This window comes from Dipodomys ordii, unplaced genomic scaffold, assembly GCF_000151885.1.
Source record: "Dipodomys ordii isolate 6190 unplaced genomic scaffold, Dord_2.0 Scaffold77, whole genome shotgun sequence".
NCBI classification, from domain to species: Eukaryota; Metazoa; Chordata; class Mammalia; order Rodentia; family Heteromyidae; genus Dipodomys; species Dipodomys ordii.
In genome coordinates this window covers 5,091,806-5,109,328 of record NW_012267293.1, presented here as the reverse complement: position 1 = coordinate 5,109,328, position 17,523 = coordinate 5,091,806, and the positions used below count along the sequence as shown (strand labels likewise).

At 43.4% G+C, this 17,523-nt stretch overlaps 1 protein-coding gene across 1 annotated transcript in view; it reads left to right on the top strand.

The window, feature by feature from the left end:
• Slc22a3 (solute carrier family 22 (organic cation transporter), member 3) overlaps positions 1 to 17,523 on the top strand; it is an 89,608-nt gene that overhangs the window by 40,257 nt on the left and 31,828 nt on the right. Inside the window, exons 4-7 of the mRNA XM_013024526.1 lie at positions 9,373 to 9,476; positions 13,843 to 13,997; positions 15,851 to 16,019; positions 16,818 to 16,935. Coding sequence (XP_012879980.1) covers positions 9,373 to 9,476; positions 13,843 to 13,997; positions 15,851 to 16,019; positions 16,818 to 16,935 — 546 coding nt within the window. The remainder of the gene's footprint in view (positions 1 to 9,372; positions 9,477 to 13,842; positions 13,998 to 15,850; positions 16,020 to 16,817; positions 16,936 to 17,523) is intronic.

Genomic DNA, 17,523 nt, shown 5'->3' with positions numbered 1-17,523 from the left:
CACGCACGCACACGCACGCACACGCACACGCACACACACGCACACACACACGCACACACGCACACGCACACACACGCACACGCACACACACGCACACGCACACACACGCACACACACACACAGACTTGGGGCTTTGCTGGGAAGTTCAGGGCGGCATGTGTTCGTGTGTGGTCTCTAGGGCCGAGGGATGGTACCACTGAGGGATGGCACCTGTGTGTGCTGCCAGGACTTTAAAGACAGGGGACACAGTCTGCCTGGCCCCGAGGAGTGACTTTATGAGGCAAAAAGAGATAGGTGTCCCAAATGGAGACCAGGAGGAAGGTCAGAGAGGTCAAACTAGTTCAGATAGGATGACAGTGATATAGCAGAGACACAAAAGGAGATGAGTCCTTGGGAAAATGTGTCAAGATGTGACGAGAAGGTGTGTGAAATAAATGCAAAAACCCAAATTTCCTTCTGTAAGAGTGGGAACCATCAAGTGGTTAGATCTGAACTGAAGGGAGAGTGGTTGCATTTCCAAAGCAGAAAAAAAAAAAAAAGAAGAAAAAATGCATCACTCTCCAGTGCACAGGTAGGATCTAGACTGGAAGCTGGTGGCAGTCAGCTCTGACTGCCCCTCGAGCTGAGCAAGGGTGTGCCCCAGTGGGCCACAGACCTGGCTGCTTGAGAACAGAATCCTTCTGTTTCCCTCCCTCTCCCCCTCCCCCCTCCCCCCCTCATTCAGCCAGCTCCCTGCCCCGCCAGTGCTTGGGTTTGGGGTTTTAGCTTCCTGTGCCTTTCTCTTCGGCCCTTTGCCAGATTCCATTTTCTAGCTTGCATTTGTTTCTTTATTGTTTTTCTGATGCTATCCTTTGTCTTCCATCAGTGAGCCCTAAGAGGGCTAGGGGATATGGAAAGGGGAGGAAAGAAGAAAAGATACGTTTTTGGTGCTGCAGGCATTTCTGGCTTTATTCTCCAATGCACCCTAAAGATATGGTGCTCTAGCTGTAGGTTAAGTTTATCTTTAAGCTTTGTTATCGTTCTAATAAAGGGTCTCTTACTCCCCCCCCCCGCCCCGGCTTCAGAGTGGCCCTGGTAGAGGCCTCTCTTCTGGATGCTGTGTCTCGGTCATCTTTGGCCCTACTTGGCAGGTGGACGCAGAGCCCTGGTCACACCTTCCTCCCATGGGTGCCTGCTTCTGCTTTCCTGAAGGGAAAGCTATCCCTGGATTAGAGCCCACCCCAACCAGCTTGACTTTCTTCTAATCACATCTGCCAAGATGATTTCCAAAGCAGGCCACATTCTGAGGTTCTAGGTGACGTGACTTCACTTTTTGAAGGACACTACTCAATCGAATAAAATGTAGCACAGTTAATTTTACTGCAGAAGGTATTAAAATAATTTATAGCATCTATCTGTTGTATATGCAACTGGATTCTGAGTTAATTGGTCCGGAGTGGCACTCAGATGTATTTTTTTTTCTCAGTTGCCCTAAGTAATTCTAATGCGTAGCTGCTGTTGAGAAACACTCTTAAAGATCCTTGGTCATGTTATTTATTGGGATCATCTTTGTGCCACTGATCACAATGCCATTAGCAATGTTTATTGGACACTAAACAATATTAAGAACATCACCAAGGGACTGAGAGCTGGGCGTGGCCGAGCAGGGAGCTGCCGGTTGTCTGAGTCTAGGGCCGGCACTACTGTGCCGTGCACGCCGTTCCTCATCTCATCTTTACAGACTCCATTATTTAGAGAAATGATAAACATTTCAAGATGAATAACTGCACGTCCTCCCTACAAAGAAGTAAAACAGCCCGGGGAAATGGCTGATGGATCAAAGACGTCTTCTGTCCCATGCTAACTCACAAAGGCAAAGTTAACAAAAGACAGGGCACAATTATGGAAACAGACTGCAGGTTTGCTTTTTCCGTCATTTCACAAGTGCAGACAGAATGCCTGCATTTTAAGGTGCCTCTCCGCTCTGTTTCGATGCTCATTTGCGGACCCATCTGTTAAACCCTGAGGGTTGGCGACAGGGACAGGAAGACCTGTGTTGTGCCCTTGTTTTGGACAACGGTACAGGTTCCTCAAGTTCCTGCTCTGTGTCACTCAGCTTGCTGGAGTCTCTGGACTCTTGCCCTGTCTGAAGCCACAACACCTGTTCCAGGCCTTTCCATTTGTAAACTCCGGACTCCTCTGTGTCCTTCTGATCTTCACCCTCTGCTTGTCCTGAGCTGTCTTCATGTCTCTGTTTTCTTGAGGGAAGAACTCGCAGTCCTGGCTCTGGACCTGCCTCTCTGTCCCCCTGTGGGGGAGATATATGCCCAGATCGGCATGACTGCATGCTGGGCAGACCCCCCACTGTACCCCAGGGGCTGTGTCTGTGTAGCCTCTACCTTGCTCTGTCTAACCCAGCTCTGCAGAGATCGGGTTGCTTCTGCCCCCACACCTCTCTCCTCCAGTCCTCCTCACATCTAGATATTCTTGCAAGAGTCAAATGACTATATTTGCTTCACATAAATTGACCTGGCTCCCAAACTATACCACAAGGTAGGCATGCAAATATGAATGCTTCTCCCAGCTTTATCTGCAGCATGACAGGCACAGTAAATTAGTTTGCTAGAAATACCTGCACTCATCAGAATAGTTCATGCCTCCGTTAAGGAAACCATTTGCCTTTTGATATTAAAGTGCTCAAATAATGCCATGAGATCCTGTTAAAAATATTTCCCTGGGCTGGGAAGGTGGCTCAGTGGTAGAATGCTTGCCTAGCATGCATGAGGCCCTGGGTTCAATTCCTCAGCATCACATAAGCAGGAAAAACCAGAAGTGGTACTGTGTCTCAAGTGGTAGAGCACTAGCCTTGAGCTGAAGAACTGAGGGACAGCACCCAGGCCCGGAGTTTAGGCTCCACGACCAACCAAAAAAAAATTCCTGCTGGGGTCTAAGTGTCTCACACCTGTGATCCCAGCTACTCAGGAGACTGGGGATATGTAGTTCAAAGCCAACCTGAGCAGGAACATCTGTGAGACTTTTATCTCCAATTAGCTAGAAATGAAGCTGTGGCTCAAGAGGTAGAGTACTACTGTCTTTGAGCACAAAAGCTCAAGGACAGTGCCTGGGCCCTGAGTTCAAGCCCCAGGATGAGGAAAAGAAAAAGTTTTCCATGTGACAATTAAGAACGTCAACCTTCAGAAGTGGTGCTGTGGCTCAAAGAGGTAGAGTGCTAACCTTGAGCCAAAAGCTCAGGGACAGCACCCAGGTCCCAAGTTCAATCCTTACAAACAACCAAAAAGAAAAAAAAGAAAAAGAATGTCAACCTTTCTCCTCATGGGATCCAGCCCAATTTTTTTGGGGGGGGAGGGGAGGGTAGGTTGTGCGGCTTGAACTCAGGGCCTGGGTGCTGTCCCTGAGCTCTTCAGCTTAAGGTGAGTGCGCTACTGCTTGAGCCACAGCACTACTTCTGGTTTTCTAGTGTTTCATTAGAGGTGAGAGTCTCACAGACTGTCCTGCCTGCGCTGGCTTTGAACTGTGATCCTCAGATCTCAGCCTCCTGAGTAGCTAGGATGACAGACGTGAGCCACTGGTGCCCGGCCCCACCCAATTAAAAAATAATTTCTTGGGGCTGGGAAGGTGGCTCAGTGGTAGAATGCTTGCCTTGCATGCATGAAGCCCTGGGTTTGATTCCTCAGCACCACATAAACAGAAAATGCCAGAAGTGGTGCTTGGCTCAAGTGGTACAGTGCTAGCCTTGAGCTGAAGAGCTGAGGGACAGCACCCAGACCCAGAGTTCAGGCCCCATGGCCCACAAAAAATAATAATAATAATAATAATTTCTTTATGATTGCTGTATTTGTAACCATGATCAGGCTCTGTTGTGATACCTTACTGTTGACCAAACTGGAACCTGACAGCCGATGTGCAATTGGCCAATGCCATTTGTAGCTAGGCACACCACACCTGGCAGTATGCTTTCCACAAAGATTTAGTGGCTCCTGATTTCAAGCTAAGAATGATTCGCTCCATTTGTAATTTGTCTTAGTCCATTTTTTGTGGCTATACCAAAATGCTTGAAGCTGCACACTTGTATAGAAAAGAGGTTTATTAAGCTCACAGTTTTAGAGACTGGAGGCTGAAGATAGGGTGAGTCTATCTGGTTGGCCTCTGGTGAAGGTATCCCAGAGAGTGTGTAATGGGGGTGGGGGGGGAGGTGTATAGAAGAGACCAAATGGCAAGACAGGAAGCCAGAGAGATTCAGGAACCAGGCCCACTCTTTATAAAAACCTCAGGAGGGAACTAGCTAGGAACCTATGAAATGGCATTTATTTCTTCTGAAGGTGTGCCCCTAACTACCCTGAACTAGATGCTGGCTATTTTGGGAGAGCAGGCTATACTAGGATCTTAATATAGAACCTTATGAGTGCTTGGCTTTCTTGCCTGGCTGGTGCTCTACCACTTAAGCCATATGTCCAGCCCTGCCTTTCAGATGGACATTTGTGGACTTTACTGTCTGGGTTACCTTCAAAATTCAGTCTTCTAGATCTCAGCCTTCGAAGTACCCAGGGTTACAGGCATGAACTACTGGTGCTCCTACAGGCCTAGCTGGTAAAGGATCCAATCTTGCCCAGTACCACCACCCTAGAGGCTGAAGCTCCAGCTCAGGAACTTAACAGAGTTCATCCTTAATACAGTGGGAACAGAGGCACATGGATATTGTAAAGACTTCAGAGACTTTCCTTTTTCCCAGAGCAGTACAAACAATGGATGGATGCTGTTTCTCATCGCGTGTAATGACAGTCGAATGCTAGATGCCCTCAAGTCTTTGAATCTCTTCTGTACATGTTTGGGCAAGAGGGCTGACCTCGACTTTTATGGAAAATCCAGCTGATGGTCATACTGTGATTGAGGCCCAGACCTGGTCTCCCCTGTTTCTTGCAGCTTTTGCATACTTGCATTGTTTTTTGCCTTTTTTTTTTTGTATATTGAAGATACTTTTTCCTTTAAGAGTAATTTGGAAATCACAATGTATATACACACGATATATGCAATATATAGTATATATAACATATATAGTATAAGGGAAGATATGTATAATTCATATATATGTATATATTCTTGTGCCCACATTGGATCGTTAAATTCAGATAAATATGTCTGTTTGGACTTCAACAGCTGGGAAATTCTATGAAAAGCCTTTAGTTGGAAATCCTTCAAAGGCACTAAATTTCATTTTTCTGCAAAGCAAAACATTGGGATCCTTGTGGCGTTCCATGTACAGCTGCTGGCATTCTTTATCAGATCAACTTTCTGCTTGTTTCAAGGAGTTATTCTGTTTGTGGAAAGGGAGTTTGAAGATTAATAAGTAACAGGATGAGGGCACATGGATTTATGAGCATTAGAAAACTTCTTCAATGTTTTTATGTGTGTACTCTTTGGAGAAAAAAAAATCTTGGGAAGACATCCTTGTTCAGCACAGATGGCCTTCACAGAGAGACATAAATTCTCGTGCCTCTGGTTCAGACTGAAGTAAATTTTCAGTGAGATGCAATGGCCTTCTGCTGACAAGAAGCGAATCCAGGTCTCCCAAGGAAGTGCAGCAAGCAAATGGTACTTCAAATAAAGCCTTTCTTTCCTGTGTGGACCACTGGCTTTCCTACCTGTGCTGGAGGGGTTTGTGTATGTGTGTGTGTGTGTGTGTGTGTCTGATATGTTGGTGTGCATTTATGTAAGTACACATACTTTGTTTGAGTTCATTTATTGGTGCTTTTGAAAGCTGGTAAGTTCTCCTAGACAGGAGAAGAGAAACTAGGTTAGGTATTTCAAGAGAAAGGAATTTGATAAAAGGTTTCTTGGGCCGGCCGCTGGTGGCTCACACCTGTAATCCTCGCAACTCAGAAGGCTGAGATGTGAGGATTGCAGTTCAAAGCCAGCCTGGGTAAGAAAGTCTGTGAGACTCTTATCTCCAATAAACCATTAGAAAACTGGAAGTGGTGCTGTGGCTCAAGTGGTAGAGCGCTAGCCTTGAACTGAAGAGCTGAGGGACAGTGCCCAGGGCCAAAGTTCAAGTCCCACAACCAGAAGAAAAAAAAAAAAAGATTTGTTGGGAGAGTTAAAAAAAAGGAGAGGGAAAAGATAAGGAAGGACAGCTCTTTCCGTGTCTAAGTGATCAGCCCCTGCCCTTCTGGACAGCCAATTTTAAGGCCTACCACCAGACATGTGGGTCGAGATTCCTTGGCCCCCACGTGGCCAATTCCTGCAGCCACCAAATGTTGTCCACTGCTAGGACTGGAGATGGAACTGGTGGCAAAGCCAGGAGCCGAGTCCACCCCTCCCTCCTGACTTCAGATCTGCCTCTAGCCCCCTCCACCTGAACAGATCCTGTTGGCAAAGGAGTCTGGGAAATAGAGCGTCCATGCCTCTGGTTCTCTGGGACTCAGCAAGCGCAAAAGAGCAGATGATCTCTAGCCTGGGTATTTTAGAAAATGTTGCCCTAGCACTTTAGCCATTTAGACTTGGGTTTCCAATTCATTTTATTTAAATAAGAAGTATGAAAATGTCCTTTGGACTGTTCCTCTTTCTGGGAACATGAAAAGGATGAACAGTTTTGTAGGAACAAACATTTGGGGCAGCGGACTGAGTTTGTGAAGAGGCCTGGGTCATTCTGAGAAGCACTGGTTACCTCTGGACTGTGAACCTGGGTCTCTGAGGGACAGCTGGGGAGAGCAACTTCTACACTGTGAGTTCTGATGTTTGAGCTGGTTAATACTTTTCTGAAGTGAAGTGTTGACTTTTCTTCCCAGTAATTAAATCATCCTTTGCTTTCTCGGATTCTTGTACATTTTTCCCCTGGTATGGTCTGTCTGGATTTAATTCTGATGGGATGCTATTCCAGACAATGCTTTCCTTTTTTTTAGTTTTTTTTAATCTTTATTTTATTGTACAGATGCTGTACAGAGGGGTGACCGTTACATGAGTAAGGCAAGGAGTCCATTTCTTGTTGAGCATTGTTACCCTTCCCTTGTTGTTCTGACTCTATCCCTCCCCCCCACCTCTTCCCTCCTCCTGCCACCCCCCCCACCCAAAGTTGTAAAGTTCATTTCCAACATACTGTGCGTCTTGTGGGTATCCTTGTTGCAATGGGTCATCCTGTGTCCTTGTTTCAGCATTTTGTTATTCCCCTTCCCCTCCCTAAGTTAGACAAATGTATCTATAAGATGCAGGGTCCCAAAATCAAGTACAGTGACAACAGGGGATGTACCATAGGGGGAAGAACATACAGAGGAAACAAAAAAAATCACATAATACATTAAAAACAATAACAACAAAGAAAGACCTCTTGTGTTCATATCTTGGAGTTCATTCCACTTAGCATCATCTTCTATGGTCATATGTACATAGCTTTTGAGCTTTTCTGCTCATCTGATAAAATTATCCTAGATGTATACTAGTTATTGCAAATGAGGGACCTATATTTCTATGGATCTGCCTTACTTCACTTAATATGATTTTTTCTAAGTCTTTTCATTTCCTAACAAATAGGGTGGTATTATTCTTTCTGATGGAAGCATAGAATGCCATTGTATATAAATACTACATGTTCTTGATCCATTTATCTACTGGGTTGGTTCCATATCTTAGCTATGGTAAATAATGCTGCAATAAACATAGTTGTACTGGTAGTTTTAGTATGGCCAGATGATGCTTTCTTTTTTTTTTTTTTGGTCCGGTTGTGGGGCCTGAACTCTGGGCCTGGGCACTGTCCCTCAGCTGTTCAGCTCAAGGCTAGCGCTCTACCACTTGAGCCACAACGCCACTTCTGGCTTTTTTCTTTTTGCTTATGTGGTGCTGAGGAATCGAACCCAGGGCATCAGGCATGCAAGGCAAGTGCTCTACCACTGAGCCACCTTCCCAGCCCCCAGATGATGCTTTCTTAAAATGAAATACCTTCAAAACCCAAAAGTGATGTAAAAAATCTTTGTAAGCCACCAGCATTAGATTATTTCTATTATACAAATAGGTGAAACTCTTTCCTCTCAGAAGATCTCAGTACTCTGAGGTGGGCCAGCTACTTCTGCCCCACCTCCCTCATCTTTTCTTTCTCTGGCTATGTTCAGGGATAAGGCATTAACTATAGAACCAAGACAAAAAGCTGAGCCTATAAATAAATCATAGTTTGCTTATGAATGAGTATTTATGAAACTAGTCAAATTGCTGTTTGTATGACATTGATTTTAGCTTAATGCTGTGGTCTAAAGCAGGCTTGGATGAGCACACCACCTAGCAGTCACTAAGGTGGAAGGTCTGATGCTCTGAAGAGAATCAGATCCCCAACCCATCCGTGTCCTCTTTCCCCAGTGGGGCTGAAAACAGAACTGTGGTGAGAATTAGAACCTCGCCCACCTCCCCATGTGATATGTAGATTAAAACTTTTACAACCTTGGGCTATCAATCCAGGGGACAATTTAAAATACTAATTTGGATATGAAGAAAGTAGTTAAGGAAGAAAGGTGACTAGTGACTTTTTGTAAGTCTGACGTTTCCCATTTCTTGCTTCCAGGAAAATTATATGAGGATTTAAATAATTTATTAGCAAGTAAAAAATAACCTTGGGGATAGAACCATATGCAAAGCATGGCATCTAACTGGGAATGGTGAAGGACTGAGGAACATTGCTGTAGAAATTTCTCTCCACTCCCAAGGGCTTGTTTATAGATACACGATTTCTGGGATCACAAATTTATAAAAACTGAGCAACAGGAATAGATCTGGTATCGAACATCAGTTCTTTCTAGAAATAGATGTTTGGCTGCAGATCACAGCTAACTGAGAAAGCCCATGGCTCTCAGTATTCTACTCCAAATGGTCCATTTCTGTCAGAATTTTAGCCGGGATGGTAATTCTTTTTCAAAATTCACCATGGCTTTTATTTGACCAAGCACAATTTAAATGTAACAATGACTATAACTCAGAATAAAATCTAGTATTTAAAAACTTGGTTTCATGGGCAATTTTTTTAAAGTTAAATGTCAGTTTATATAGAACTAATTACACATGGAATTGTGGCAAATAACATTTTTTACTGGATGATGGCGGGGGTCCATTCTCATATTTATGGTCATAATATATATATATATATATATACTAAAGTGTAAATAAAAATTACATTTTATTGGGCATCGTTCATATTACTTATACATGTTAGTATTTATACTACATTATAAATTCCATTTTTTGAATTATTTAAGCTGACAAAAATATATAAAGATGCATGAGATATATTTCAATGATTTATTAAAAGAGTCTTTAAGAAAAAAATGCTTAAAGGTCATTGATGTACACACACGCACACACACACACACTCAGGACTCATGCCTCTGTTTGTTTCCCTAGTTTGACCTTGTCTGTGTCAATGCGTGGATGCTGGACTTCACTCAAGCCATTCTGAACCTAGGCTTCCTGGCAGGAGCCTTTACCCTGGGCTATGCAGCAGACAGGTAAGACAGGATGTGAGAACCATTACATCCCTACACACACCATGTACACATGGAATAAAAATGCCTTATATCTACTGTTTAAAATAGCTTTATTATATTTGGAGACAAATTTCTTATTCTACTACTCCTGACATTTATTTTATATGATTTGACTAAGTCTTTAACAGTGCATTTACTTTTTGGATGTAAGTACTGAATTCTCCAGATAATATCCCTTTAAAAAAAAGAAGTATTGTCTCTGTCTTTAATCTTTAAAAGGCAGACTATAGGCCAGGTGCTTATACGTATAATTCTAGCTCTCAGAAGGCTGAGAGCTGGAAGACTGTGGTAAGAAGCCAGCTCAGGGAAAAAAGCCCTTGAGATCTCATTTCCAACTAACCAGCAAAACTCTGGATTGGAGGCATGGCTTAAGTGGTAGAGTACCAGCTATGATCAACCAAGCTGAGTGAGTGTAAGACTCCTGAGTTCAAGCCTAGTACCAGCAAAACAAAACAAGAGCAATACAAGATTGTATTGTTTTCCTCTAGGGAAGGCTAAATCTTCCAGATAATAGAAGAAGAAATCCAGATGATTTGTTCTGGACAATAGAACATGGGTTTGTATATCTGAAACACCCATGCAGTAAACACTGCCCAATACAACAAAAACCCAGCACAACATCTTATTACCGCAATTGCTCTTAAAGAAGGACTGGAAAACGGATGTCTGTGGCTCACAGGTCTGAGAGCATGGTGTCAGCATCTGCTTGGCTCAGAGTTGGTGGTATCACCGTGGTGGGATTCCACGCATACCATACTGCAGAGCTACCATGATCAAGCAAAGAACAGATCCACATAAATACATTCAACCCATCTTTGACAAAGTAACAAAGGCAAAAACAATGGTGCAAAGATACTTTTTCCAAAAAATGACACTGGAAAAACTGACTTCTACTTATAAATATGTCTCCATCCAGACTTTATATGGACGTTGGCTACTTTTGTTGGTGTTGGTGGTGGTGGTCGTGGAGCCTGAACTCTGGGCCTGGGCACTGTCCCTCAGCTCTTCAGCTCAAGGCTAGCTCTCTACCACTTGAGCCACAACACCACTGCTGGCTTTTTCTGCTTATGTGGTGCTGAGAAATGGAACCCAGGGCCTCATGCATGCAAGGCAAGCACTCTACCTCTGAGCCATCTTCCTGGCCCTTAATTGTCTTCTTGATTGGATTGACAAATGACTGGGCGGTGGGAAGCCCACTTCTGAGGATGCAATGGTGGTATTTCCAGAGATGACGGGGCCATGAGGGTTATGTCTCAATGCTGTTGTAGGATAGCATTATTGGAAAATGGTAAGAAGTAAATGGGGCCTGTTTGGAGGAAGCAGGTCACTGAGGACATGTCCCTGGGGTGTATCTTGTGTGGGCCCCTGCCTGTATTCTCCATTCCACTTCCCTTTTGCCCTGTGGTGAACAGCCTCTTCTGCACATGACCTGTCTGTAGGATCTTTCTTCCCAACCCCTGGGGGCCAAGTGCTCACCCGTGGACAGAACCCACTGCACCTGTGCCAAACGAGCTGTCCTTTCTACATTGCTTACATGAGGCAGCCAACACAGTGACAAGAAAGCTGACCAATACAAAGCCATCAACACAATCAATTACACACCATGGATCATGGACCTAAATGTAAAACACAAAGTGTGAAACTTCTTGAAGATAGCATCAGAGAAAATCTAGGTCACTTTGAGTTTGGCAATGACTTTCTAAATACAACATCAAAGGCACAATTCATGCAAAGAAGAACTGATAAGCTGGGCTTGATTAGAATGAAACTTTTTCTGCTGTGTTAAAAAAACAACAACAACACTGTCAGAGAATGAAAATGATAAGCCACAGGCTGAGAGAACATATCTGCAAAAGGTCTATGTGATAAAGAGCTGTTATCCAAAAGAAACAAAGAACTCTGAAAACTCAAGCAAACTTAAAAAAAATGAAGACTGATGTCTCCTAAATGATTTTGATTTTTTAAAAAAGACCTACAGATGGTGAAATAGAGATGCTCCATATCCTAGGTCATTAAGGAAATGGGAATTAAACCCAAGAAAGCTGCTATGCACATTCTAAGTGGCTGACAGCACCAAAGGCTTCTCAGTCAGTCTGTGAAGCCACGGGAGTGTTTGTCCACTGTTGGTGCGATGCAGTGATAAAGCCACTGGAGAATATAGTCTGGCAGCCTCTGTGTTGTCTCATAAAACTGAACATCCAATCCAGCCATTGTCGGCCTTGTGCATGACTCCGGGGAGCTGAAAATGTGCATCCACACAACACTGGACATACCATTACAGCCACTATAGTCATAATTGCCTAAATTTGGAAGCAACTAGGACTTTTTTTCCAGCGGGGGAATGTATAAATAATCCAGGATAAATCTGGACAATAAAATGTCATTCTACACTAAAAAGAAGAAACCTGCCCGTTGAGGGTGGCGGCAGACAGGACGTGAGGGCCTGAAGCTCTGAGTCTGGAGCTCATCACCAGCGATCCTAAGCATGTACGCCAGATGGTCCGGGGGCAGGTTGATGGGCATTGCTATACACCAGTGTCTGCGCCTCTCCTGGTTAAGACACCAGGTTGGGGTCCGACTTTGTTGGGTGAGAGGTTTGCACCATTACTTGGCCTTGCGGTGCAGAAGGAGCTCATGGGCCTGATTTTTCTGACATGGGTTTTATACGCCCATGTGTCCAAGTGTCCATAGGTGTTGCATAAGCAAGGTAGTTGTCAGTCTGCCTTGTGGTTTGGGCTGGACATATGGTTGGTGTGTACTTTTACAAATGATATAGAATCATTCTGCCTCCACATCTGCACTTAAGAATGGAGAAAACTGCGATTTTATAAAAGTCACTCGGGACAAGGCCCAGCCTGAAAACTGCTGTTCTACACACTATGGAGTAACTTGGAGCAGGCCACAGCCTGATCTGTACATCATAGATGCTGAAACTTGCTGGAGTCTCAGAGGAGAGTCGGGAGTGCCGGGTTTCTAGATCCCCCTCCACCCTCCCACTCCCTGCCTGCTGCTTGAGCTCAAGAGCCTCATGGCTGTCCTTGATCATGTTTTTCTCAAGGCTATCACGCTACCACTTGGGGCCAGCTTCACTTCCTGCAGCTACTTTAACCCCTTTTGAGCAATGCTGTAAAAGTAATATGTGTGATTTAAGAGTTAATATTCGTAATGAAGATTGAAACACAGGGGCCTGCTTGCCAGTGGCTATTGAGGGGCATCAATAGTATTTTGTCAATTAATACCTAAGAAGTTGACATAACTTGTGAATTTATTGTTATTCAATAAATTCTGACATTGTGGGAAGACACAAACATGCCCATCTAGATTTCTGACAGGGCTGGGTCACATCATATGAGTTCCGTGGAAATCCCTATAGAAAAATATCAAAGAATAAAATCTCTTTGAAGTTATTGACAGCCAACTTTCCCAGCCAATAATCTTGTGCAACTATTCTGCATAGTAGCTTCTTCCTTTCTCCTAAGTCATTTAATAGTAGCTACGTAAACAGTGAAAATAAAATGCAAAAATTAAGAACGACTCAGATTGGTTGTGCAGTTTATAGCTTACGAACTTTATTGATACTCTCCAATATCTTCCTCTAGAAAAGGTCTCAAGGAAGACCAAAACATCTGCAAGGAAACACAACCTAAAGTTTGAGAGAGCTAAGGGATTTGCCTAACGTCGCAAGCTTGCAAGAGAGGGAGCACTCCTAGCAGCAATGAACCATTGTCACTTTGTTCGATCCCCTTTTCCCTTACACAAAAGTTGCTAGAAAGAGTCAGGTCCACACCACCAGGAAGACTGAACTGCCACGTCAGTGAGAGAATGCCCTTTGGGAAGCTGCGTTCTGTGCTCTAAACTCGGTTACATCAGCTCACAGGTGCACGACATTTCACTTGCCTTGGTTTTGCCATAAAACAAAGCTTCTGGTTTTCCACAGTTCTTTAATTATAAGCACTCATTAAAATATTATTATTGTTTAGTGCAACAAGGAAGTTACAAAAGGATTCATTTTCTGTACAGCTTCTTTTTTTGGAGGGAAAGGGGTGGTGGGACTTGAACTCAGACCTTACGTTTTCACTTAGTGTTTTTGCTCAAGGCTGATGCTCTACCATCTGAGCCATAGCTCCACTTCCAGCCTTTAGATGGTTAATTGGAGAAAAGAATATCTCCTTGACTTTTCAGTCTTGGCTGGCTTCAAACTGGGATCCTTAGATCTCAGCTTCCTGAGGAGTTAGGGTTATAGATGTCAGCCACCAGCACCTGACCATCAGCAGCCGTTATATTGAAGAAAATGTTTATGTTGATCTCTTCTCTCTTTTTCTAAAAGGTACGGCAGGATAGTCATTTACTTAATATCCTGTTTGGGGGTTGGCGTCACCGGTGTCGTGGTGGCCTTTGCACCAAATTTCCCTGTGTTTGTGGTCTTCCGCTTCCTCCAAGGTGTGTTTGGAAAGGGGACGTGGATGACTTGCTTCGTGATTGGTAAGACCCCTGCGTCGCGCCTTCCCCTCTGCGTGAGACTGGCCTCAGCTGGCCAAGGCCAGGCCACTGCAACCGCAAACCCCCCAGACTCACGTGGCCACCAGTACCATTTCTGCCAAAGGAGAGCTCAGGAGCAGAACTCTGACATATTTGCTGCTTTAATTTGCAACCCAGATGTGGACTCTAAAATCCAGGATGAACAACTTCTCTCACTCTTTCTCATGACTTTGCTGTACTAGAAATTGATTTCTATACACATTTCAGTCGCTCCTTGAAGCAACATTTTAAAGCCTTTTTGTGTATCGCATTTGAGTAATAGTTTGATGTCATATTCGTAAGTTGTCAACTATTCTTTACATCTCCTTCCTTATGAGTGGAGAATGTTGCACACGTGGGAAATACGGACTGACATGAGTTTGTGAGTCTTTGTGTTCTTCCAAAACTAGAAAACTTGACTTCGTCTATGAAAGAAGCACATTCTTCCCCCACGCTTTCTTACATCACTGAGAACACCCTGGCGGCCCCTTTCACTCCACTTAGTCTAGCTTTAAGTTTGGTGGATTCATGCCGCGGGAAATAACACCTTGCTTCCACTACTGCTCCAGGTCTCTGGACATCCAGTCCTGGAGAACTTCAGAACATCTTACGGGCGGGAGAGAGTGGTTGCCACAGGCTAGAACTATGGGACAACTTAGAAATGGGAGCGACTTTCTAAGGTGACCCAGGTCTGCGTAGTTTCTCTGGGTTTATGATTTAGGATAACCATACAGTAGTTTCTCTGGGATAGATCAAAAACAGAAGAAACCAATTCATGGGAAGGAGTAGAAATTTCCAGGGACAAAATTTCCTCCATGATTTTTTTCTTTTTCTTTTCTTTTTTTTTTTTTTTCTTTTTGGCCAGTCCTAGGGCTTGTACTTAAGGCCTGGGTGCTTTCCTTAGCTATTTTTTTTTCTTTTGCTCAGGTTTAGCACTCTGCTACTTGAGCCAGGACTCCATTTCCAGCTTTTTGGGTAGCTAATTGGAGATAAGAGTCTCACAGACTTTTCTGCTCAAGCTGGCTTCAAATTGTCCTCCTCAGACCTGAGCCTCCTGAGTAGCTAGGATCACAGGTGTGAGCCACTGGTGCCTAGCTCCTCCATGATTTTTTTTTATTTTTTTAATTTTTTGTAGGTTGTAGGGCTTGAATTCTGGGCCTGAGCGCTATCCATCAGCTCTTCAACTCAAGGCTAGTACTCTACCACAGTGCCACTTCTGGTTTTCTGGAGGTTTATTGGAGATAAGAATTTAATGGCTTTTCCTGCCAGGCTGGCTTTGAACTGCGATCCTCAGATCTCAGCCTCCTGAGTAGCTAGGATTACAGGTGTGAGCCATGGGCACCCGGCTCCTCCATGATTTTTAAAGAAATAGTACATAAATGAAAAATTGAACACAGGAACAAGAATGATCATTTAATAGAAACTACCTTGTGATAATGAAAAGTCATTATAGAGTCTAATATTCATAATCTCCTAAAGAGATGATAATGTAAAATTCAGTAGAAACACAGTGACAAGATTTAGCTAGTTTCCTGTATTATATTTGGGTCCCTACTGTCCCTTCCCAAACCGTTATCACTGGTGTTTTCCTGTGTTCTTGGAACTTCCCAGTGACTCTCAGAAGGATGCGGGTGTGGGCCCAGAGAAGAGTGGGAGACAAAAGCATTTCAGTAAATACAGAGGCTTCATTGGCTAGTTCTAGAGTGTCCCACTAGTGATGGGGCAGGGTTTAGCAGGTATAAAGTGTGTGTGTGTGTGTGTGTTCCTGGTAACTTGATCTTCGCCTTCCCTAATCTTTTGTGTTTGTTTCCCTTCAGTGACAGAAATAGTCGGCTCAAAACAAAGGAGGATTGTCGGAGTTGTGATTCAAATGTTCTTCACTCTTGGGATCATAATTCTCCCAGGAATTGCGTACTTTATCCCCAGTTGGCAAGGAATCCAGCTGGCTGTTACACTGCCCAACTTTCTCTTCCTGCTTTATTATTGGTAATGTGGTCATATTACATTTATGCTATGCCACAGAAATGCGAAATCCACACCCAGAAGAAAATGAAAGCCATAAAGATCTTCTGACATCTCCACATTAGCTACTGCGCTTTGAGAATTGCTTTTAAAAAATGAGAATTTACAGCTGTTATTGACCATGCCAAACACAAAAATTTAAACAAAGTATTGCATTATACATCAAGGTTTTGCAATAGCTTCTTGAAGATTATGAGGCCAGTGTTTGAACATGCAAATTAAGTGCAATGAAGCTGATTTGTTTCTTTGTAATTTCCACTGAACAGATGAACAATGACCCAGGAATTCTCTAAGGAACAGCAAAGTGTTAGGAACATTAACCAATTAAATTATCAAGAAGATACATGTGTATACATTTGATTCTTCTGGGTGTGTTCCTATTTTAGCAATTCCTGTCATTGAATTTTAATATATGGGCAAATCATTTTACGTAAATGTGGTTCCTAACCTTTCCTAAAGACAAAGTCCTGATTCTTTTCATACATACAATCAAAGGCATCCTTCCAATGGGTTGCCTGACCTCCAAAAACAATGTAATATTGATATCTTTATGAGGAATGATTCAGTGATTAAGTTACTATGCTTTCCATTTACTATAAATTTACAGAGATAATCTGTATTTCAGAGACTCTGTTACCAACTCTGAAAGTTGTTTCAACTTGTACTTCATTGCAAGATCCATTTTGGTAGAAAAAGTCAAGGGATGAACATTCAGGTTTTGACATTCCTAACGTAACTCAAAAAAGTTTCCTCCCTTTCTAGGGTGGTCCCCGAGTCTCCACGCTGGCTCATTACTCGGAAGGAAGGGGATAAAGCATTACAGATTCTCAGACGCATTGCAAAATGCAATGGGAAATATCTCTCGCCAAATTACTCAGAGGTAATTGTAATTTTACTCATCGCTAGTAACAAATATTGTTAAATAGGGGAAGTGAATGTCTTTGCCGTTTATGCACTGGCTTTTGCTTCTTAAAATTGCATGCATGTTACAAACATCTAAATCATTTTGGGTTGAGTTAAACTGATCATTTCATTCCATCTTGTAATAGTCCCACCAAGTTACTTGAATTATGATAGTTTATGTATGGCAGACCTCATAATAGGTACTAGTTCATCTTGTTTGCACAAATTATAAATCTGTTCTTGGTGTGTGTGTGTGTGCGTGTGTGTGTGTGCGTATGTGTGTGTGTGTGCATGTGTGTGCGTGTGTGTGTGTGCGTGTGTGTGTGCGTATGTGTGTGTGTGCGTGTGTGTGCATGTGTGTGCGTGTGTGTGTGCGTGTGTGTGCGTGTGCGTATGTGTGTGTGTGCGTGTGTGTGCATGTGTGTGCGTGTGTGTGTGCGTGTGTGTGCGTGTGTGTGCGTGTGTGTGCATGTGTGTGCGTGTGTGTTCTGATGAACACAGAGCCTTGTGCATTCTAGACAAATGTTCCATTTACCACTGAGCTCTAAATCTGTCCTAGACATTA